Source organism: Anas platyrhynchos, chromosome 19 (genome assembly GCF_047663525.1).
Source record: "Anas platyrhynchos isolate ZD024472 breed Pekin duck chromosome 19, IASCAAS_PekinDuck_T2T, whole genome shotgun sequence".
In the NCBI taxonomy this organism is placed as follows: domain Eukaryota; kingdom Metazoa; phylum Chordata; class Aves; order Anseriformes; family Anatidae; genus Anas; species Anas platyrhynchos.
This window is the reverse complement of record NC_092605.1, coordinates 8168519-8191672: the sequence shown is the minus strand read 5'-3', so window position 1 is coordinate 8191672 and position 23154 is coordinate 8168519. Positions and strand designations below refer to the sequence as shown.

At 49.5% G+C, this 23154-nt stretch overlaps 1 protein-coding gene, 1 long non-coding RNA gene and 1 other non-coding gene across 8 annotated transcripts in view; all 3 read left to right on the top strand.

Moving 5' to 3' along the window:
- Positions 1-925: 925 nt before the first annotated feature.
- Positions 926-15279, top strand: LOC101789477 (uncharacterized). Of its 6 annotated transcripts, none has more exons than XR_005260079.2 (6): positions 1526-1839; positions 3854-3906; positions 4610-4702; positions 5153-5300; positions 5389-5757; positions 11490-15279. It is a non-coding gene; the product is annotated as an uncharacterized lncRNA (long non-coding RNA). The 6 variants fall into 6 exon arrangements; XR_005260080.2 differs by having other exon boundaries at positions 1527-1839; positions 5417-5757; XR_003501189.3 differs by lacking the exon at positions 5389-5757 and having other exon boundaries at positions 1540-1839; positions 5153-5363.
- LOC113845570 (small Cajal body-specific RNA 16) lies at positions 1900-2069 on the top strand. Its single transcript, XR_003501268.3, has one exon. It is a non-coding gene; the product is annotated as a small Cajal body-specific RNA 16 (non-coding RNA).
- A 1838-nt stretch (positions 15280-17117) lies between the features above and the next one.
- SEC14L1 (SEC14 like lipid binding 1) overlaps positions 17118-23154 on the top strand; it is a 44348-nt gene continuing 38311 nt past the window's right edge. Inside the window, exons 1-2 of the mRNA XM_038165281.2 lie at positions 17118-17252; positions 18848-18938. Coding sequence (XP_038021209.1) covers positions 18876-18938 — 63 coding nt within the window. The 5' untranslated portion in view covers positions 17118-17252; positions 18848-18875. The remainder of the gene's footprint in view (positions 17253-18847; positions 18939-23154) is intronic.

Genomic DNA, 23154 nt, shown 5'->3' with positions numbered 1-23154 from the left:
TATTCATGTTTCCATTTGTCCTTTTGCGTGGCAATTGTGTGTGTCCAAAACAAGGGCTCTCATTTCACAAGGACAGAAAAGACTTTTCTTGGTACTTGTGAAGCAGTCTGAGCATGTATTTACAAACACCAGAAGAAAGACATGAGCGGATGAACAGTTTATTGCACAGAGCAGCTCTGTGAGCGTACAGACAGCATGGCACGGGATATAGGGCCACTAACGAGAGCCTAAAGGTTGATTTCCCTGCTCTGTCAGCGGGTCGGGTCAGGCTGCCAGGGCTCTGCAGCAACCTGAAGGCGAGGGTTTGTGAGCAGTGTGGAGCTCGGCTTTGCAAGCTGCTCCTTCCACCCAGGTCCAACATGCATCATTTAGATCTGTGTCTATATTTTATAAAAGGTCTGCTAAAATGTGTTATTGCAGAAATAAAACTAAGCGCTTATTCATTTTTAATCAGTCATCGGGGAGAAAGCCCTTGCATGCTTGTTGTGGTGTTTTCCTTCTGTTGGGCTGTTTGTACCGAGATGTCTTGGAGGGAAATCTGTGATTAAATTACATGACTGAGATACCTTCATTCATGCTGAAAAGCCTCTCACTTAGCCATGAGCGGAGCTGTCAAAGCCACTGAAAGCGGAGCACAATTCACCGTGAATAGGGGGCGTCGGAAACCATAAAGAGCAAATTAGAGCTAAATACTGATTTACTCCACATTAACTCCAACCCCAGCTCCGAGCAAATCCAGCCTCCAAACACTCCATACAGAGAGATTTAATGCTTATGTGCCTGTTTTTTGGAAAAAAACAAGACTGAAAACGGGTGCTTTCCTAGAATACACCTTTTATTTTTGTTTTATTTTCTGGACCACGTCGCATTTCCTGTTCTCCGTGCGATTTTCCTGGCTGGGGCCTAGCTCGGGCCTGGCGGCGCCGCGCGTTGCCATGGCAACGCCGGGCCGTTTGCAGGAAGCCGCCCCTTGAAGGCAGGCCTTGGAGGCCGGAAGTGCTCCCCCGAGGCGCTCTGGGCTCCTCCTCGTCTCGCTGCTCTTCCTGCTTCCGGTGGGGAGGGGGGCCGCGTGGTGGAGGGGGCGGGGGGGGGGTTTATAGGGCCTGGGGGTGGTCATGGGGCGCTGAGGGTGGTTATGGGGCCTGAGGGGGTCGTACTGGTGATGGGGGCTGGTTATGGGGGGGTGCTGAGGGGGAGGTGGGGGCCTGGGGGGGTTATACTGGGGCTGGGGGTTAGGTTCTGGGGGGCTGGGGGTGATTTATGGGGGGCTGAGGGGGAGGTAGGCGGTGGAGGGGGGTTGTCCTGGGTCTGGGAGTGAGGTTGTGGGGGTCTGGGGGTGGTTTATGGGGCCTGAGGGGGTCGGGCTGGGGGCTGGTTACGGGAGACTGAGAGGGAGGTGGAGGCGGGGGGTGCTTTGGGGGGGGCTGGGAGGCTTATATAGGAGGTCTGGGATCAGCAGTTGGTGGGCTGGGGGCATATGGGGGCTGTGGCAGGGCTGGGGGGGTCGTACTGGGGCTGGGGGTTGGTTATGGAGAACTGGGGGTGGGGGGAAGATGGGGGAGGGCTTGGGGGCTATGTGGGGGGTTGGGGTTCAGGGTATGCAGAGCTGGGGGGGTCATTGGGGTTTGGGGATGGCAGTGGGGGCTGGGGGAAAGATGAGGGATTATGTTGAGGCTGGGGGTCAGAGAGTGGGGGGCTGGAAGGGGTGGGGGCTCAGGCAGCTTCTCCCTGAGCTCTGTGTGTTGCAGGATCCGTGCTGGGGGGCAGCTCCTGAGGAGCCACAGCCTCGAGTTGTGATCGAAGGTCTCTGAGTCTGCGTGGGATGCCCGTGTCCCTCAGGTGAGCGGGATTCAGGCCCGTGCTGTCCACAGGTGGGCTGGGGTCTGCGGGTTGGTGTGGTGGGGCTTGGGGCCGACCGCTGGCGGCTGCCTCTCAGCCCGTGCCTGCCGGCCTGCCCCGTGCCCCAGATCAACCCCCCGCGGGCTCCCCGCCGGGGTTCCTCCCGTGCAGTAACAGGTGTGAGCATCCATGCAGCATTTTGGTGGTCATGTATGATACTGCACACAGTGCGAGCCTGCCCTCGGCCGGGGGGATGTCCCTATATGGCCGCTGGATTCCTTTCTTTATCCTGTACCATCCTGGGTTAAGAATCAAATCGTAGAGCTAAGTGGCGTTGCGCTTCCTTCACAGGCAAGTTTTACAGACATGGAAGGTAGAATTTAGACACACTGCTGATATTTTATTTTTCCCTTGATTTATCGCAGGAATGAGTTATTGATTTATCTAGTTCCCGAGCTTTAGTTCCCAGGTAGCAGGGAACGCTGGCAGGCGGGGTTCTATACTCGAACAGCCTGTGAGGTTCTGCTGGAAGCTGTGTACTTTGCTCTCCTGTTACATCTGAGCTTCTCTTTAGTTTGACTTTTATCCTTCAACCGAGGAGTGCAGCTGAGGTCCCAGCTAAGGCAGCCATGCGTCCTCACAGGCCTGGGTTGTGACCCTGGCCCCAAAGCGGTCTGGGCTTCTGGAAAAAAAAATACTTTTCCAAGAGAAAGCAAGGCGCTTCTCTTGTTTGGTTTTTGGTGTCCATCAGGTGCTCAGCACTAAAACACTTTCGGCATTTTTCAAGGTTAAAATGCTACGGGGAAGGATTTTAAAGGCAGCTGGGGGGTGGTGTGCTGCTTTTCTCAGGTGTTTCAGTGGGGCTGATACAGAGAAGATGGATCTGTGCACGGCAGTGGTCCATAGCTTTAGCTAACGCCCTGCCTGGGTAATGTTCTTTGTTCAAAAAACATTGCGGGATGTTTTGTGCCAGTCAGTTTGGGGTTGTTTTGTTTTACTGAGGCAAGGAGCAGTCTCAAGGGGTTCCTTTGAGCTTGCTGTGTACTAGCTAGAGCTGGGAGTTGTTTGTGTAAGACCAACAGGGAAGCCTCTGGGCTTTCATTTGAAGCTTGCCTGGTAACACAAGGAGGCTTAGAGTATAGCTTTCGTATCTAAAACTGGCCGGCAGCAGGGAAGGCTGAGTACAGCACAGTTCTGAGATAATAAAAGTCTGGTTCTCCACTCTCCAGTAAGTGAGCTGAACAGGGATCTAGACTGGGAGGCTTTCCAGTTAAATCCTGCCCAGTTGCCAGCAGCCCCGTGTGTGAGCAGCTGCCATGGCTGGCCGTGCCTGGGGAAGGTCTTGCTTAGAGGTCCAGCTTGTCAGGCCCTCTTCTGCAGCAGGGTTGAAACCAAAGCCTGTGTAAGCTTCTGAGCTGATAAAAGCACTGCCGTTTTAAAAGGCAGGCGTCGGTGGCAGAGTGTTTGTTTCATCAGGGTAAGTAGGAGCACGTGTTTGGAGTAACCTGGGTTCACTGCATCTCTTTTAACAGTCTGCCAGGCTACCTGCAGCTCTCTTTAGGCTTGCAAGGCACGTGCAGGTGTAACAGAGCGCTCCCTAGTGCAGTGTTCAGCAGATGGGCATGAGAGCTTAATGTTTTTTCCTCACCTGTATCGACTCTTATCAGGAAGCAGAAGGTATTGCTTCTTCCTGCAGGCCTCACCTAACAGTGAGTGCTGTACCTTAGGTAAAGCTGCAGAGGTGATGCAGTTTAACACCCCCCTTTTTGATCCTTTGGACTGTGTAAGGTGAATTTCCTGCCCTTTGAATGACTTCAGTCAACTGTGACAATCATGCTTGGGTTCAGCTGCGCAGTGGCTGAAAGATGTTGGGCTTTCCAGTGGCACCTGGGGGAGGGAGGGGGGTTGGTTGGCTCCCGGGCTTTTGTGCCAGGCTCTCATCTGAAGCTTAGAAATGACAGCTTTGCGGTGTGCCCCGAAATGCTGTGCTTAACACTCGCTGCTCCTTGTGTAGGTGTTCCTGCTCACCACAGAGGCTGCTGGGGCTGCGCCCTGTCCCAGGCCGAGGTAAAGGAGCTCAGCTGTGCTCTCCGCTTGCTGGAGGCAAAGCTGTGTGCTTTGGATCTGCAGCCAATCCTCCCTGTCTGCTTCGTCTTCTAACACTGAACTCACCTGGACAGAGCTGTCTGACGGTGTCAGACTGCAGTTAAAAAGCATTTCACTTTTGTACTCCTGCAGACTGACTGTTCATTATTACTGACACAAGCTTTTCCCTTTCCTTTCACTAATGTCACACTCTTCCTGGGTTACAGACTGGTATTTTCTGCCACATGGGCTGTCAAAGTGCATGGAGACCCGTATAGGGTGATTGCAAATATCCTGATCTTTACTGCACTGGGAAATTGAGCTGTACTTATCCATTAAATCAAACAATATATAAATACATAGCTATATTTAAAACTTGACAGGTTTCTAATAAAGGAGGGTAAGTTGGATATGAGTAATAAATAAATCTTCTAAGCTTGAAAAATATTCCTTTTTAAAAGTCCTCTGACTGAGGACTTTCCTGTCAACTAACTTTTAAAGGATAAAGCATTTTCTCATTTCAATTAATGTGCAGTGTAACCATTTGTGGGAGGGATCCCTAGCTGTTGGTGGCACTTTTTGGGTCTGGTGCCCTGGCATGTGCACTGAACAGCTCTGACTGCTGTGTGCAGCTTTCCCTGCTGTGTGCTTGTTCTGCTTCAATGTCCTGGTTGTTTCTTTACAGGTGGCTGAACTGAAGGTCTCTGTGTGACGGTGGGAGTGCTGCCCTTGCAGTTCCCTTTGGTTATATCCGCGTGGTCTCTTCAGGTTATAGAAGGTAATTTTGTCTAAGTAGATGGTAAACGTTAATAAAATCCAGTTCTCCAAGCTGGCTGTCTTCGTATTTAATGCCTGCTAGTATGTGCGAACAAAGCAAAAAGGTTTTTAACTCCCTGGAAGCATGCACATAGACAGGTAGGCACATAAAACCTTCTCCTGTGCTGACACCTGTGCCCAGGGCAGTCACGCTGGGGGTGCATGGTGTTCTCTAGGTGTGGTGCTTCAGGGATCTGTGGGGGTAATTCAATCTTGACAGTCACTAACGTATTCCTGAAAGAATCTGAGCATCTTGGTGTGCCAAGCTCTGATTTCCACTAGAGGGTGTGAAGGGCTGCAGAACGGTGGCATTTCCCTGAAACTGGGAGACTTCCTTTAATCGGATGCGCGAGCAGCGAGGCTGTGGCAGGATTATGTTCCAGCTGAAGAACTCTGCTCTTTGTGTTGGCAGCAGCCCAGGTTACATCTGCTTTATGTAACCCATCAGCTGCACTCGCCGTGAAGCCCATGTGATGCTCAGCCCTGGCCGTCGTGCATCCTCTTGTGCTCTCAGGCAATGCACGCGTGCGCCCCGGGAGAGGCAGCTCTGCTCTGCGTTGGTACAGCACCACGTTCCCTTCCCTTTCATCTGAGTCGTAAAATCTGCCCTTGCTAAGCAAACAGTAATTTTGTATTTGTATTTCAAAGAGCCCAGCTTCTAGGATTCTTTTCGTAGGGGGAATTTCCACTGAATCTGCAAGATTCCCAGGCCAAGCCAAGCCTGAGGCTGGTGTGTTGTGAAACCACGCTGGCTGCTGAGCTGACAGGTGGAGCCTCTTCCTGGTGCCGCAGCAGCCACACTGCTCCGTGGCCAAGTAAAGAACTTCTTCATTGCTAAATTTTGCCTCTAAGTGTCATGTTCGGGACAAATTCCTGAGCAGAGCCAAGCCTGGCCCTGTTCTTGAGCAGTGCTGCCTTTGCTAGAGCAGTGAGAGCTTGAAAAGAGGTGTCAGGAGGAGTGATGGCCATCTCAGAATACTGGATTGCTGCAGCTTGAGTGTGTGCTCCTCTCTGCTGGTACTGGATGGGGTCTGGGGACACTTAAAGCTCACTTTTTGCATCTGAGAGGGAAGCAGTTCCTTTGCCTACTGCTGCCAGCTCTGCTTTGGGGTGGAGGCTTGCTGGGGAGCAATGGGGATGTGGTGGAAACGCGTTGGTGCTCACTGGGCTAACAGGAATGCCCCTGCGGATGGTGAGGAATCGGCAGCGCCTGGAGGCAGGGCAGTCCTGCAGTGCCTTTTCTGCTTTTGCTTTGTTTTTAAGGAAACTTTACATCTATTTGACCTCGTGCCTTCTGCAAAAAATAATGATAATGCGTACTCTGGAGATTTGAATTCAGAGTAGGTCAGCAGGGAGTTGGTCACTCTGTTCCCTTTTTTTTTTTTTTTTTTTTAAATGCTTTTTCCCAGCTTCTGCTGGGAGACGCTGTGTCACAGTCATGTGCACGACTGCCACGTGTGGTTCCCAGCTTACCCAGGTTTTTCTGAGGGCAGAGCTGAGCCGGTTAGTGACCCTGGCAGTGCTGCTCTGGTGAAATCCTCCTGGGGCTGACTAACAGGCAGGGCACAGCTTCCATGCTCGGTTTGCTGAGGCCTCTGCTGCTGACATGGAAAGTGGATTAGAGATTGCAAGCAGCCGTCATTTGAGGGAAGCTCAACTGACTTGGGGGGGAATGAGTCAGTTCTGCCTTTGGGGCTCTGGAAACTGCTCATCATGCTGAAGCATCTTCCTTGTTCATCGGCTGAAGTGACTCCAACTGCATTGTGAAGGTGGCTTACGTCTGTCGGGAGCAGTGAGTGTTGCCTCCCTGTGTCCCCTCTCCGGAGCCTCTCGTGCCCTGGGAAGGAGGATGCACCCAGTTTTGCTTGTCAGACACCCATGGGGTTGTCCTACAGCCTGCAGCTGCTGTGAGCCTTTTAAATAGCAATTGAGAATGTAATGCCAAGGCAGAGCATGTGAACACCCTGGTTGTGAAGCGTTGGGATCACACGGATATGTTTTAACCCTGTCCTGTTTTCCCAGAAGTTTTGCCCACTGGTGGGGTAAATGTGTAAACCCCCAACGGGATTAGCACCGGGCTCGTCCAAAAGGGAAATTGTTTCTAACCCGGTGCTCAGCGAGGTGCTGTTCCTTCTCTGGCTGCTCTGGCTCACCCCTGTGACAGCAGGGAATGCCAAATGACTGTGGGGAGGTGCTGGGCCAAATCCTACAAAAGCCAGCTGCTCCTCCCAACAGCAATACAGCTGAAATATCAGTGTGAGTGAAAGAACACGGGGTATAACCATGTCCCTGCTGTGGCTGGCTCCGCTGGGGTGCCAGCAACACCATGGACGGTGTTTTGTGTGCGGACAAGAAATAGGAATGATGCCTTCCAGGTGTAGCTCTGCAGGGACAGCATCCTTGGTGATTTCATGTCTCCAGGATCTCCTTGGGCTTGGAAAGTACTGGGAGAAGCAGAGGGAGCTGACATTGTGCAGGCAAGGTGCGGTGATCTGGGCAGGCTGAGCTCCTGCAGCGGGGTCAGAGTGTGTCACTGCTGGGTTTGCTGAACCGTGGCAGTCCTGGAGTCAGCTCGTGGTCTGTCTCTACTGGAAAGATCTGGTTGCAGGTGCAGTAAAGGCAGTCAGTACCTTCTCGCAGACACCGGCGATAGCTGATGGTGCCACAACAGCTCTGCCACCCTCCAGCGTGGCCTGATGAGATTTGTGCTTGTCTGTATGACCTCCTGGGCCAGAGCTGCCACGTTCATTGTCTTTTCAGACTAGTGGGAGCTGGTTGGGATCTGTGAAATGGAAAAAGGAGGAAAATCAGTCTTGGAGAAGGGGCATGTGCTGCCAGGCTGCCCTCAGCAAAGCTGGCTGTGAGCCCGATCCTGATCCCAGTGCTCTAGAACTACAGCTTCTTCCTTCTTTAAAGTTTCCAGAGGAAAAAAAAAGAAACCTGAATTTGGCCTGACTTGAATTTTTCAGTGCTGGGATCCCCTGTGGGATAGAAAATCTGTGCTTGGCCAAGCTGTCATAAAAATGTGTGAGGGCAATGGGTGTGAAGGGCAGCGAGGCACCTGCTGCCTGCCTTTGTTTTGCTGTGTGCTGTGCCAGTGGGAGGTTTTCCTGTCTCAGGATGTTTTTCTCCCACATAGAGCCAACACCACAGCCTGGGTGAACGGCACCCCTGGGGATTGACCGGAGGGCAAATGCAACTGCAGCCCTCCCTGTGCGCAGCCTTGGCCATCACGGGGCAGAGGGACGTGACCGCTGCTTCCCCAAAACGTGGAGCCATACAACAGCAGTGCCGGCAGCCACATTCCTGCATGCTTGACCTAGCCTGGAGCCCAGCAGGGGTGCTGTGAGGTGGGACAGGGACCGGCTGCATCTTCAGGGCCAGGTCCTGGTGCAAAGCCAGCGGCAGGGCAGCAGCCAGCGCCGTCAGCCAGCCAAGCAAAGCCTCCGGCGGCTGAGCGTGAAATGGGTATTTATGTGCACAAGCACCAAATCAGTCAAAAAGAGGAAGAGGTGTCTGTACAGGCACTTGTGCTCTACCTCTGCTCCAGACAGCCTGTGCTGGAGGAGGAAAGCTGGGCCCCAGGGAAGGGGAGCAGCTCCCACCTTGCCTCCTGCCTGTGTGCACGTAGGAAAATGCAAGAGGTCTGTGCCTGGGGAGCTGGACCTTGAGCTGGGACAGGAATCAGTCAATGCTATCAGTATGTTATGCAAACTGCTGAACTTTGCATCTCAGAAAAAGAAACTCAAAGGAATTGAGTGCGTGGAGAGCAAGGGCTGGGGTTGCTTCTGCTGCTCAAGCAGCCACAGCACCGCCTGGTTCCCACCTCTCCTCCCTCCATCGCCCATCAGGGAGCCTCGGCCGCTCTCTTAGGACACATCGGGGGAGTGTTAGCAAGCACAGCTCCAGGCCGGCTCCTTCCCACTGAGCATCACTCAGCCCTTAGCTAAGGACCCCCTCTGCTAAGAGCTTGCTTCCAGCTGCTCCCTGGAGAGCTGTTCTCAGTCTCTGGGTCTGGCTGCAGCACTGCTCTTCCCTCAGCAGCACTTAAGGAGGGAGAGAATGAGCTGCAGGGAGGGCTCGTTGCCCACCCAGGTCTCATCTTGGGGGTCGAGGCCAGGCTGAGCTCTGGGGAGCAGAGCTGGGTGCAGCACGAGCACTGCTGGGTGGTAGGAGCCAGCCTGGTGTCAGTCACCGTGCCGTGATAATGGCAGAGGGCAACTGAAGGAAGCTTTACAAAATGTTGTTTTTAAGCTCTAGCTATGAAAGTGGCAGTGGCTCCAAGTTGGACCTTCCAGCCAGAGGTGCTCAGGCTTAATTTGACAGCTATTCCTTAAATATTTAAAAAGCTGCCTGGAATAAACTGAATGCTTCCGAGTAGTGACCTAAATTCCACTTGCTGTAAATTTCATTAGAAAGTGGATTTGTGTGCCTGCCAGCAGCAAGCCGCTCTGCAGCTTCATTGATCTGACCAAACCATGTGCTGTGCAAGTGCCTTCCTCAGCAGATTTTTAAAGAGCTCCCTGCTGCATGCTCCTATCCTCTATGTGCCTTGTTCCCTTGCCTTCCTCCTCCCTTCCTCTCTTTTTCCTCCCGGTGCGAGCACATCATTTGTTTACTAATCACGTCGCATCATTAGCTGCACGGATCCATCCCACCGGCTGTGTGGGCAAGGCTGGAGCAGCTGGGAAGGGAACGTCCCCATCCTTCAGCCAGCTCCGGGAGCTTTGCTCTCCAGTCCCCGTCCTGGGGCAGGCAGGAGCTTCTGCAGAGGGGCAGGGCCCAGCCCAGGCTGCTCGCAGGGAGCTCACCTGCGGCTCCAACACCTTTGGAGAAGTCTCCTTTCCTTCTGCTGCCCCCAAAGCGCCATCTGTCCTTGTGCAAGCACCACTTCGGAGCTTGTGGAGAGGCGTGATGGCAGCCCAGGTGGCACGTACCGAGCCTCACTAGGGAAACGCCTGGGGAGATGTGGTCCTGCCAGGGCACCGGGTACATGAGCAATGTGCGAGCCCCTGAGTGGGGACTTGGGGACATGCAGCTCCTGGCAGCGTGCTCGCTGCCCGCTTGTCTGGGTTCTGGGTGGTGTTGGGGCAGCAGGACCTGCTGCCACTTCTCTGTCATCACAGGAGATGCTTGGGCATGATGTTCCTCACCATCCTCTCCATACAGCTCAGGGACAGCTCGTGCGTGACCTGCAAGAGGTGCCGCCTCGCCTCGGCTCTACAGTGGTGGCTGATTTTTAGTTCAACCTGAGTCTTGGTGAAAGAGGCTACAGCAGCACTGGGGACAGGACCTTGCTGGCTCTCAGTGTCCAGATGGGGGCTACGTTAATGCTGCCACAGGAGGGTCCCTGCTTTGCGCCCCTACCCGTGATGGCAGGGCTCAAAACAGCTCCACAGCTGCCCGTGCTCCGGGTAAGGGCTGTAACTGGCCCAGAAATCTGCTTTTTGGAGCTGGGAGCATCACCAAAGCAGCAGTTTTCCTCTGCAGCCGATAAGGAAGTTAAGTGAAAAATGAAATTTATCTCTATCTCCTTCCTCATGCTTTCTGATCTCTGCCAACAGAGCTGAAGATGGGGGAGGATTTTTTTTCTATATTTAGCTTCGGAGAAATTGCTATAACTAATCGGCTTTAGGATACTGGGCTCGCTCTTTTATTTTATCTTTTTTATGTCGTTAAGACCTTGTCATGTGGCTATGGGCTGTGGCTTGCTGGCTCTGGGTTTGCTGGGCTCTTTTTCTTTTTTTTCTCCTATGGAGTCAATTAATAACCTGCAAAAATAACACTTCCAGCTGTTCCTCTCGCAGTTGCTGGGCTGGAGTCTAATTACCGGGCCTCGGATCCCAAATCCTGCTTTGCATGGAACAGGGACAGGGGGAGGAGGTGGCAAAGCAAAGAAGAAAAAAAAAAAGTGTGATTTGGGTGCTATTTTTAGCCTTTTCAAGCCAAATGTAAAAAGACCCTCAGGCTGCTTGCGTCCTAAATCTGATCGTATGCACAGCATCGTTCCCATGGCACGGTGCAGCAGCCGTGGTGGGCTGGGTGGTTTTATTTCAGCAGTTTGCTTGCCTGTGTTTAAAACCTCCTCCTGGGCCGGTTTGAGCCGTGCCGTGGTGGTGCAGCTTCCATCCCCGTGCTGATGGGGTTTTGCAGTCTCCTGTAGTTCTCCACGTGTCGCTGCCCACGCTGGATGGGGTCACAGCGAGGAGGGAAGGCACACGGCTGCCCTAAAAGTGTCCTCTTCTGTGGATTGGGATACAAAATGGGGATTTGCCAGCCCCGGTTTCAGGGCAGGCTCCTGCAGAGCTCCTGGCTTGCAGTGTACACACAGTAGGATGTTGGGCTGTGTTTCCAGGCTCTGCCCTGGGGCTCCTTTCATTGAGACTCATTTCTGAGTCTCAACTAAATTTTATTGCTCAAAAGCAAATAAAACGAGCAGCTGTTCATTAGCTAATCTGACCTACTCAGTGGCCACGCGTCAGTCTGTAGCTACCAGCTTGAAACCACGGCTGCAAACAGGCTTCCTGTGCTGGAGACCGTTCCCTTCATGAAACCAAGTTATTTTGAGGATGCCGTTTGGAAGCTGCCCTCCCAAAATCTCCTCATCCCACTTGCACAGGGGTTGTGGAGCCAGTGCTGTGCCCAGAAGGCAATTCCACCCCTTCCCTCTCTGCTCCTGCTCCCCCTTCCCCACGCTGACAGCTGCAGGAGCCGTGAGGCGTTAAATATTTCATCTCTCATCCCTACAGAGCCGAGGCCGGGTGTCCCTTCAGCACAGCTCTGCTCCCAGTTTGCTTAGCCAGGGGCAGAGGATGCCATCGATCTCTGCTCGTTCCCGTCTAGCAGAGAGGCTGCAAACGTGGCTTCCCATCACGCGGCGCATTAGCCAAAATTAATTCCAGGGCGGCGAGGCAGCCAGTGGGTTCTCAAGGCCGAGACAGATCCGTGCTGCAGCCACGTGAGGAGGGGCAGAGCAGCTCCCCAGATGCTTCTGCTCAGCCGGACCCATGCTCTGTAGGACGTGGAAGATGCTGGGGCCGGTGACACGGGCGGTTCAGCTGTAAGGGACATCTGTCTGCACCATGCTCCCATTCAGGCTGCTGCTGCAGCAAGTGGGGGACATTTTGATGCATCTTGCTGGCTTTCTTTCATCCCCAGCCACAGGCACGCCTGTGGAGCACAGGAAGGTTCCTCCCCTGTGACAAGGAAAAAGAAATCAGCGAGCAGATCGAGCGTGTACAGCAAATAATGAGATCGCCTTGGATACGGCGGCGGAATTCATGCAAAGAATTGTGCTGATCAGAGGAGATAAGCAGCAGTTCCGTGGCCTGCGAGCAGCGTCACGAGGCTCGTGTTTCTCAAGTGTTTTCTCAGAGATGCTTGGATGGAGGCTGCCAGCAGAGGCCCGATCCAGGGACGGATTGAGCTGCTTTAGCTATTACACTTAGGAGCGTGATTTAAAAAATAAACCCTGGAATAGCTGTGCTGGTGGTTATTTTGGTGGGGAAGTGCCTCGTAATACGTCACATTTTCCTTGAGGCTTGGCAATAGGCAATACAGAAGTGAGCTCTTCTGTACCAGCAGAGCAGCACCCACAGAGAAGGCTCGTCCTGAGGGAGCCCCCGTTGGAGGGGCCGAGTACTGGTGCAGTCAGTGAAAGGAGCTAAGTTTGTGGAATGCTTTAACAACCAGCAATTGTTTCTTATTAATCCCCTGGTATTATAAAAGGGAAAAAAAAAATCACAGTATTTTACAGACAAATAAAGACAAAGCATCTAGCTAGCGAACAGCTCAGTAGCTCATTCAGGGCTTGTTAAAGCAGCTGAGGGTGTTTGTGCTGTCAGACTGATTTGAAGGAGGGATAGTAAACGGCTTTGTTTTTATTTTTATGGGAAACGTACTCAGCTCTGCGTTAGCAATGCCTCTTAGTCAACGCTGGTGTTTTTTCTAAGGACTGAAAAGTGTCGTTAATGACTAGATGAGTTCCAGGCAGTCCTTTAAGGCACTTCGAGATTCGACTGGTACCAGGAGCTTCCCTGCGAGGCTAGTACCAGAAGGCTGCTAGGCAGTGGCAGATGGGCATGAGTAGCACTTCCAAAGGCACTTTAGGAAAGTAAAGCATTCCCCAAAGCCCAGTAAAGCCTCCTTTGATTGCAGTCCCAGCTTCCTGTACCACGTGCATGGCAGCAGCCTCACCGATAGTAAAATACCCCGAAAAATATGTTATCATCCAAGTGACTTTTCCCTTTATGCTGAAAAAAAGAGAAGGGGAGGGGGCCGTGTTCCTTGAGGCACTTTGGTTTTCCTGTGCCACCTCCTGAGGTCTCAGGGACAAAATCATTTTGGGAGGGCCCCAAAGAGCGACCCCTCTCTCCCCACGCTCCCCCAAGAAGGCTGTGCTGTGTTACAAGCATCCTGCATGTTGGTAACCCGTTTCCTGCGCTGAAACGAGTGTTGGATTTGATGCTGTTAGCTCTCCTCATGATTTAATTATCGCAGTGCCAGCAGCCTCCCAACTGCCCACCTTGGCTTTAGCACTGCCCTGCTCACAGGTGAGGGAAGCACGCAGGAAGCGCTGCACAGTTATGGGCTTCGCAGGAGAGGCTGTGGGTGCTTTCCACGTGCTCATCCTGATTCACGTATTTTATGAATCAGAACTTAGTCCTGTTTGGTAACGCTTGCCTACGTAGCTGTTAATGTCATTGGTATCCGGGCTCTGATGTCAGCTGCTGGAGCCCAGGCGCTGGCAGCTGGTGTCCCTGGCCAGCTCCCAGCCTGCAATTCAATTTCCCCATCAGTCACTTCGGAAGACAGGAAAAAAACACATTTCTGTCTGTTTGTGACACCAAATCACAAAGGGCTCCAGGCTACAAGTTCATTTAAGGCTCTTCCACGCTGTGACACATGGGAAAGCTCAGAAAAATCGAATAATGGTATAGAAGTGACACCCTCATCTATACTGCGCTAAACTACTGTAAGCTAAGGCCAGCTTCATCCTGGATGAACATCTCTGCGCAAGAGTTTAATGTCTTTTAGGTTTCTTACATTAACATCATCTCTCTGAACACAGATCAGTCCAGGCACGTTTTGCTCTGTTCCCAGTCTTGTCGATGGTGGAAAAGTACCACAAAGGGCAAAGGCAGCAGCACGGGGGAATAAGGGCATCCCCCTGGAAGCACAGAGCTCTGCGCTGCCTTCTGACACTGACCCTCTGCATGAGCTTTTGTGTAGCACTTTGAGCCTGAATATTTCTGTCTGCATGTTGGGATAATTAGTATGTACCCTGACTTTACGAAGGGCTTGAGGATCTCCAGAGATGCATGTGCATCATTTCCCCAGGTTGAGCTTTCAAAAATACACCCAGAGGAGCACGTTCCCGTATGTCTGGAGGACCCAACTGGGATGTCACAACTGCTTTGGTTCTTAGAGCGAAGGAATTCAAACCAGCTGAGAGCCAGCCCCACCACCAGGTATTGCTCCCTAGACTGACAAAGGAAAGAGCGAATTGTGACACCTAGTTAAGTGCATATAACTGTGCCTAATAAGAAGTGTGTGTAAACCAGAATCGCATGCCTGCAGGGCGCAACTCTGTCCTACTAACTGCCTGTCAGCTATCCTGCTTATTTTATCTGGAAACATTATCATCTGGGAGCTTTTTCATGACTTTAGATGTTTAGGAAGAGCACATTTATTTCAATTTAGCCAGTGGAACAGAAAAAATTCCACTGAGTCAGACGGAGCTGATTTATTAGGGAACGACTCTGGAAGATCTTCCTTATATCTGAACTCAAAATCTCATCCCTTCTTTCACATTCCTTAATATGCTTACTGCTTAGCAGCCACAACCTCAATGAATGCATGCCCTGTCTTGCTGAGAACTCCTAACAACCCCTTCTCCTTCGTACAAAAGCTGTGAAGATGAGACCTGCTGGACAGTAAGAAGCAATGTCCGCTCCACTTTTATTAGGACTCTCTGGGATGCAAACGACAGGGAACAGAGCGAGTCCCTGCCGGCTGAATTCCACGGGCTTGCGCCCAGCTACAGAAAGGCCCAGAGGCATTTTGAGTCTTTTTGTGTACACATCAGCCCCGTGCTGCTCCCAGGCAATTGCATGTTAACTTAGCTGTTATTAGTAATAAGGGATTGGCTGACGATGGTTCAAACTAATTTCCATGGGAATATTGCCTGAAACAGGATAAATGACTGGGCTTTGAGTTGTGTAACCAGACTTTGTAACGTGAAGGAATGAAACCCAGGAAATTTCACGTGGTGGGGAGTGACTGACCTTGCATAACCTCCACAAGACCCATATTCCCTCCATTTCTAGCATGCTGCATTCCTTATTTTCTGAAAATACCGGTTTGCACTTTCAGCCTGTGTCCTTTGGGATTAAATTTTTATCACCCCTCACAGCATTCCTTAAACATTTCACCCACTTATTCATTTATTTACACTCCTTCTAACGATGCAGTGCTGGAGCTTCCATAAGAGAAGGCGTATCGGGAATATGAACAATAATAGAAACATTTTAAAACATACTGCTCTCCTCTGCTGTGTCTATCTCGTTAAGATTATTGCTACAGAAGAGAGGCAAGACACCTACTACGACTGACTTAAACATTAAATGATGCATTGATAATGCCTTCACCTTATCAATAAACTCCAAATGCCTTTAGGAGTCTTAACGAAGCTTTTCAGGTTATACGGCTATTTGGTTAAATGAAATAGAGGTGGTTAATAAGATTTCCCAGACTGTAAAGGGAGAAGCATTATGAACAAAGAGGAATCTGAGTGGGCGTACATTCCTCGCCCTGCTATACTGGTAGGATTATATCTCAGGCCTTCGGAGCAGGAAAAGGATGTTGCAGGCGTAATGGCAGGGAATATCAATCAGGTACCTAAATCTAATTATGAAGTTACTAGATTAACTAGCTAACTGGTTATATGAATGTGACTGGCTAAGTGCCACGAGAGAAACCAGATTTAGACACGATTTCTCAACACGTTAAAGAACTACTTGTAAGGACTAGTTTCGGATCAGACAACAGGCCTTTCCTGACTAACTTTAAGACACATGCTTTGTGTAAGAAAGTACTGTAGCTGATTCACTACTTAATAGCTACCACAAATTCAGCCTTCCTAGAGAAATAATTGCACCAAAAGGACAGGATAATGACACTAAATTTTAGTGGCCAGATTTATTTTTTGAGGCAAGCAGGTAATAATAAAACATATTCAGGGCGAAAGCATCGCCTTGGTGGAGTCATAGAAGGGAACAGAACAGTTTGCCCCTAATTTTCAAGTCCTTATTTTAACAGCTTGTAACACACTGGTACAGGACAAAACACGGCTGTATTTCCTGCTTTCAGTACATCATGTTATGGCCGTGTCAGACACGGATTAAGACAGCGGAGCTTGTCGTTTAGACACGTGGAGCTGCGAGGCATCCTGAGCTGGGTGATGGCTGCCTGGGGACAGCAGAGCGAGGCAGGTGGCGGCTCAGGCGTGTTGGAGGCCTGGTTCTGTGCTCCCACTGCGCTGGCAGGGCTGTGCTCTGTGTGCCTCCAGGTCCCAGGACGGCTTCTACTCCTCCTCAGGCAAAGAACCCAAACAGGGCTGCTGTTATCTCTACTAAAATGGTACAGTGCTTGCCCTGAGAAAATACCTAGAAGACGCTAGGCTTCAGTCCTTTGCCATTTCAAGTCCCAGGAGGGGCTTTGAGAGTTTCTCACCCTGCTGCTAGTCCTTCATCATTTCAAGCCCCTGGACAGGCTTTCCAGACCGCTTCTCACCCCTCTTTCAGCCCTGCCAGGTTTTGGGGGCAGTTTCTCTCCCTTCTTGGAGCCCTTCACCACTTCAAGCCTCAGGCAGGCTTTTGGGTCAGTTTTTTCCCCACTTGTTCCCCCCGTCAGGTCACCCCACAGTGCCTGGTGACCCCAGCGGTGCTGCCCCACGCCCTGTCCCATTACCCTGTCCCCTCACACCCAGCACAGCTCCCGGTGTCCCCCCGCCCTGCCTCACCCCGAACCTCTCCCCTCCCTCCTGAGGCACTCTGCCCCACTTCGAAGCCCTGAGGAGCCGCAGATAACGATAAGGAGCTCGGCAGAGCCACAGCCGTGCCTTTGTGAGGGACGTTATTAAACATTATCAGCTGAAGCCTCACACAGAGGGGGCAGAACTGAAGGGTTTAACACCGAGCTTGGGCTGAGGGACGCTTAGTGAGGAAAAGGGGGGGGGGGCGACCACAGCCCCTCAGCGACCACGCTCCCCTCACACACTGCGCATGCGCAAACGGCCGCGCGGGGAGACAGCGCCCGCCTCCCTCCTCCTCCTCCTCCTCCTCCCCCCTCCCATCGTGAGGCCGGGCGCGCATGCGCAGTGCTCCCTCCCCCCCCCGCCCCGTCACCAGTAACAACAGGCGGCGGCGCCCCCGCCCCTCCCCCGCCGGAACCGGCGGCGGCGCTGCCCCGCGCCGGCATGAGGAGGGCAGAGCGCGGCGGGCGGCGAGGCGGTAAGGCGGCCCTCGGCGCGGTCCCGCGGTCCCCCCCGGTCCCCTCAGCCTCCTCAGACACCTCTAATACCCCCCCGGCCACCTCCAGTCCTCCCTCAGCCTCCCCCCGGTCCCCTCAGCCGCTACCCGTCCCTCACAGCCACCTTCCGTCCGCCTCCTTCCCCCGGTCCCCTCAGTCCCCTTCTGTCCCTTCAGCCCCGGTCCCCCTCAGCCCCTCTCACCCCCCCATTCTCCCTCAGCCACCTCCCGACCCCCTCTGTGCCCCCTCAGCCCCCGTCCCCCTCAACCACCTCCCGCCCACCTCAGCCCCACGCCCAGCTCCCTTCCCTCAGCCCCCCCCCAGCTCCCCCTCAGCCCCCTCTGTCCCCCCTCAGCCCCTCTCCCCGTTCCCTTCCCTCTCTCCTCCACCCCCTCCAGCCCCCCTTCAGTCCCCTCAGCCCCCCCTTGTCGTCCCCCAGCACCCTCCAGGCCGTTACCGGGGGCAGCCCCGAGCCCCCCCCCGGGCACCTCAGCCCGCTGCAGGTGCTGGGCTCTTTGTTTGCTCGAGGCTTTGGCAGGGTGCTGGGCTTTGCTGCTGCTTCGGGGGGGTTGGAAGATGGGGTCAGCCGCGGGGAAATTCCTTAAATTTCCTGGGAGTCCGGGGTTTGGTGGGTTTCCGAGGAGCTGCGGTGCCGGCGCTCAGCGCTCCGAGTTGGTAACTCCTTCCAGAAGTGCTGTAGGTAATGTGAGAACGCGCTCGAAAAATAAAAAAAGGATAAAAAAAAGAAGAAAGCAAAATTAACTTATTGTAATAAAGCCATTTCTCGCTAAAATTAGGCTGGCTAGCAGCCAGAGTTCTCATCTACAAGCGCGGCTGCCAGTATTCTTCAATAAATGTAATTGCCTTCAAGAAAGTTTGGGTCAAACACTTTGCTGGGGTAAGCAGATATAACGCTGCTGGAGTAGCTCCTGTTCGGTTCGCTGGTGAATTTCTTTCTGATGATGTTGGAATATCTGTAGTTGCTCTAAGGTTTGCTTCCTCCCCAGCTATTTCTTAAGCCTCTCTCTTAAAAAATCCTGGTTATTTTGATTTGGAAGTGATGTAGGAATGCATGGTCTTAGTTTGCTGTAATATTTTTTTTATTATTTCTGAAAGTGAGGGCTTTTAAAGTTTGGAGTATTTTAAAACTTTTTTTTTTTTAAACTAATCCCAATTCAGAATGAGCCATAAGCAGCCCAGTTACTGTGCTGGGGAGCCAGGCAAAGCTTCTCTGCCTTTGGCTTGTATGTGCTAATGTTTGGTTCTCAGCAGCAGTGCAGGAAGTCTCACCACCCAGATGAATAGTCGTCAAGTCTGTTGAAGGCTTGTTACTAAAACTGGACTGAAAATGTGCTAATTTCAAGTCTTTTTTTGGAAGAAATTATAACGAGTCATTTCCGACAAAAATACACATAGCTTTTCAGAGACCCGTTGTTTCATTTAAAAAAAAAAAAAAGGTCTTCATGGAGTTGCGGATAGAACTGCAAGCATGATATCATACTCAAAATATTTGTCTGAGGATTAAAACTAGCTTCTTATGTTTGATGAATGATTTTTAAACATTTTTTTTTTTCAGGTTTGAGTTGACCATAGTAACCACAACAATGGTGCAGAAGTACCAGTCTCCCGTGCGGGTGTATAAACACCCTTTTGAGTTGATTATGGCTGTGAGTATTAAGTTTTGCTATCATTTTCTTACTCAACAGTTCTTTGTGTTGCTAAGTACTAACTGGGCACTGTTTGCTAGGTGCTGTGAAACACACAAGTGTGAGATGGTGTTCCAAGTACAGGAGATGTGTTTTGATGGTTTCTTCTTTCCCTGGTGTATTTTTTACCTAATGTGTTCTCTTTTCCCTGACACTTTACATACAATTCATAGACAGATTTGTTTTAAACTTACAGCCAAAGTGGGTTTGAAGCGTACTTCCCTGTTGGTAATTGGGAGCAATTGAATCTGGCCTGGGAGAAAGCATGAAGTACGTTGATTAAAGGATGGTTGGGGTTGCATCTTCCACAGTATGGAGTGGAAAAGAGTAGAGAACACAGAGAATATCATGAAAGCAAGATAAGCGAACAGAAGAGGAAAAAGCATCAGGAGCAGTGTCAATGCTTTGTGGGGAGAACAAAAAACCAAGGGAGGCCAGAAAGATGAACAAAAAACCTCTTGGGTGCATGGCTGCTCATTTGTATACTAGTGTTAAAACTGTAACTGAAAAAGACTTAAATCCTACTTAGGGTCCCTGCTTCTCTCTTCTTTTTCTCTTTCTCCCCATGTTTTTTCCTCTTTTAGAAAACAGAGGAAGTAGGTCTTTTAAAGTATATTCAGCCAAAACCACAGCTGTGTGGCTGTCATGAGTTAGGAAGAGCAGCTGAGGGGGAGCCATCAGGCCAACTTCTACTTGATAAGAGCAGTTAAAACCTAAATAATCTAAATAGCTATTTTGTTTCACTGAAAATGCTGTGCTTAATGGCTTCAGAGGAGAGTTTTAATAGTGTTCTTAGTGTAAATATTGAGAGAGATCACATGGTTTGGAGTGCAGAGTTCCTTACGGAAGTGATCTTCTGCAGTTGCAGGGCAAAAAAAGGATTAAATTGTTCTGCGTGAAATCCTTCCATTTCTCTATCATATTCCTGAAGCTGTGTCCAGGATTATGCATGCAGGTCTTGCTCTTGCAAACACGTCAAGGCAGAGGGCGGTTATTTTCATAAGTGGTGGAGAATCTGACTGTGATATATGTGGAAGGTCTTTTGATGCACTACTACATTTTGACGATTAAACTTGATTTTTTTAAATTTAAATTTGATTGTGTATGCAACTCTTTAGCCTTCAGTGAAATATACTGGCTCTTGTTCTTACACCAGAGAAGAAACGATTTCCTTGAAAAAAAAATCTCTAGTTGTTTGCTGAGCTGAGGAGTCCTTAGCTTGCTGTTGAAGGCAAAATTTCTTTTAAGCTATTTCTTCAAGGATGCTTTGAATTCAAGTGCTGACATCAGGATTTTTCACAATGCTTTATTGGGTGTAATGGGAATCACTTCAGACTATTGGTATTAAGTTTGAGCTCTCAAACTCTTCTGTATCTTGGGCATAATAAAATTTCCAGAGTAATTTTTAATGAATATTTAGCTTGTTCTTACATTAATGCTTTTTTTCCCTTCTGTAAAAAGAAAGAGGCTGTACTACATATGCAACTAGGAGAAAATGGTAGTTGAAAAATAACAACAGTGAACTAAGAGGAGAAGAATGTTTATAAAAAGAAAGTCAGCTGAACAGGATGCTTTCCGAGACAATTCATATTAGTGGTAGTACATATGATTTATTTCTTACGCCAGGGCAGTGTGTTATCACTTGAACTTGTTCAGAGTGTGATTGCTAAATGAACATACCTCTTCTGTTGCTTCTGTTACGTTACTGTTTTTAAAAACATGCAGTAATCTATTCCTGTTGGTAATCTGTCCAAACTGTTAATGTTTCTTCCGAAGTATGTAGAGGAGTGTCACTGTGAGCCAATTTTTTTCAAGAATATAAACAGTATCTGATAGCTTGACATTTTTTGTTACTATTTTCCTTTGGTTGAATCGTGATTGCATAATTTGATCAAATATTTCTGGAAGGAGTGTTCGTGTCAACTTCTGTGATTGCTAAAGTGGAAGTATTATATTGCATAGTCTCAGCAGCAAAGTGCTGTGATGTTATTTTAACTGTTCCAGCAGCTCGACTTAAATGAGTAACAAATGCTGGCGTGTACCAAGCCTGAATTTAAGGCACCCAGCAAATGACTTTAACAGTATGTTTGATTTTTCTGTTGCTATCGTTTATTTGCCCCCAAGCCTTTCAGAGAATGTCTCTTCAAATAGAGGCTTAAACTCACCCCGAGATGCTCAGCTGTTAGGCTTTTTCTTTTCTTCCTCCTACAGAGGAAACCTTTACTCAGCGTGGCATCAGTGTTCGTTATGCCGAGTTGTCTAACAAAGGTCACCGTTTCTGGCTTGACTTGTGTTGTGTGGGATGTTATCTTGGTCTTAAAATTTTTAAAAGTACTCAGCAACTTACCTGCAAAATCCTTTCTCCTTACCTGAGAGTTCCTGCAGCTGGAGAGGTAGTTCAGTTGATGCAGTAGCTGGAAATGAATATCACCAGTGCTAGCAAAGCCCCTGTGGACCTTGAAGACTTCCTGGATGATGCGTCTTCCAGTTCTTTGGATTGGAACCAATGAAGTCAAACTAATACCCGGTTTTCAGCTAGAGAAGCAAGCATGAAATTGTTGCTTTCCCCAGGCAACCAAGGGAATGCCACTTTCGGAATGGGTCATTTACACTACAAGCTTCCTATTTGCCCACTTTTCCCATCCTGGGCTTCAAAGAAGTGCTTGAAGGAGAGTAAAGTGCAATCAGCATTCCTTTCACACAGCTCTAGTGTGTTTTGGGAGAGCTTTGTGAAGCTCTGTGGAGGGTGAGTGCCGCTATATTAAGACAAAAACTGGTTTTGATTCCATTTTGACCTGAACCGAGACTGACAAGTGTTTTGCAGAAAACTATGATATAAAGACTTTAAAATAGATGCAGTAGGATTTTTTTCTTTTTAAGTTGATGCTGAAAATGGTTTCTCTTTATGCTCTTCCACTGAAATCCAAAAATGAGCTTATTGAACCGTAACACATCCCTGACGATGTACTTCAAGGCACAAACCTTGTCTATCAAGTCTGAAACAGAACTTGTGAAGTGCTGTTGTAGGAAGTGAGTTGGGAGATTTGTTGCTGCATGCTTTGTGCCTTCCTTTAATATTGAAGCAAGCTACATAAAATCTAATGTAAGCTTGAAGGCAATTAATTTTTACCTATGAGTTGTGTGGTTTCAGATAGTATCTAACTTGCTTTGAAAACAGTAAGGGCTGGATGCAAATATTTTAATTAAGTTATCTCCTGAACTTGGAAAGAGGCTGGAATTACAGTCTAGGAGTTATCATGCCGTAGTCTGGCATGCCTAACGCAGGTGATACACCTTCACTGAGTGGCTGCACTTTGTGACGTGATGGATTTTGGGCAGTTCTGTGGTATATCTGTCATAACTTATTGAAAATTGCGTGTATACATACATTTATAGAAAGAGAAACTTGTCCAGATGTTTATCAGACTGAATAGAATCTCGGCTTATCTTTCCTCCTGCTCATATTGAAATTTACTAATGCTGAAAGTGGCTGAAATGTGGAGAAATGACTGTTTACTTAGACTCTTGTCAAGTTACCATGGTTAAAAATATTGGGGGGGAAAAAACTAAGAAGCTGCTTTTATAAAACTCTTAAAGACAAGATGCAATTTTTAATGCTACCTTTAAGAAGTTTTCATTTAAAGTAATATGGTGACTTAGCCGAATAAATAGTTCTTCATGTTAGAAGGCAGTTAAGAATTTGAATCTTGAAGCCTTTTTAACTGTGTGTAAAGCTAAAATTAACTTTAAAGATTCACAGCTTGTTTTCAGTCTGACGTGCATTAGATAATTCCCTTTGAGTTTAATTTCCAAAATAATATTAGATAACGAATAATCAGCTATTATGGCATTCCAAAGGTGGAGCATATGCAAGTGGCAAAAAAAAAGTAAGATTTTGAAAACAATACATCAAATGTCCTGAGACCAGAGGGTTTTTTTGGGAGCCGCTGGAAGCTCTGGAAAATCTGTTATGGCTAATCTAGAAACTGTCTTATTTGCAGCCGTGGATTAATTGGTTTTGGAAGTAAGTGTGAATAGTACCATGACTAAACACAGCCAACGTGCTTTAAACCCGTCCTGTTATGTTAGTCAATTTAAAGTGCGTTTTAAGAGCTTATAGCTCTGTGAAAACTGAGATTTTTCAGATCTCTCTGTGACAGGAGACGGACTTTCAAAG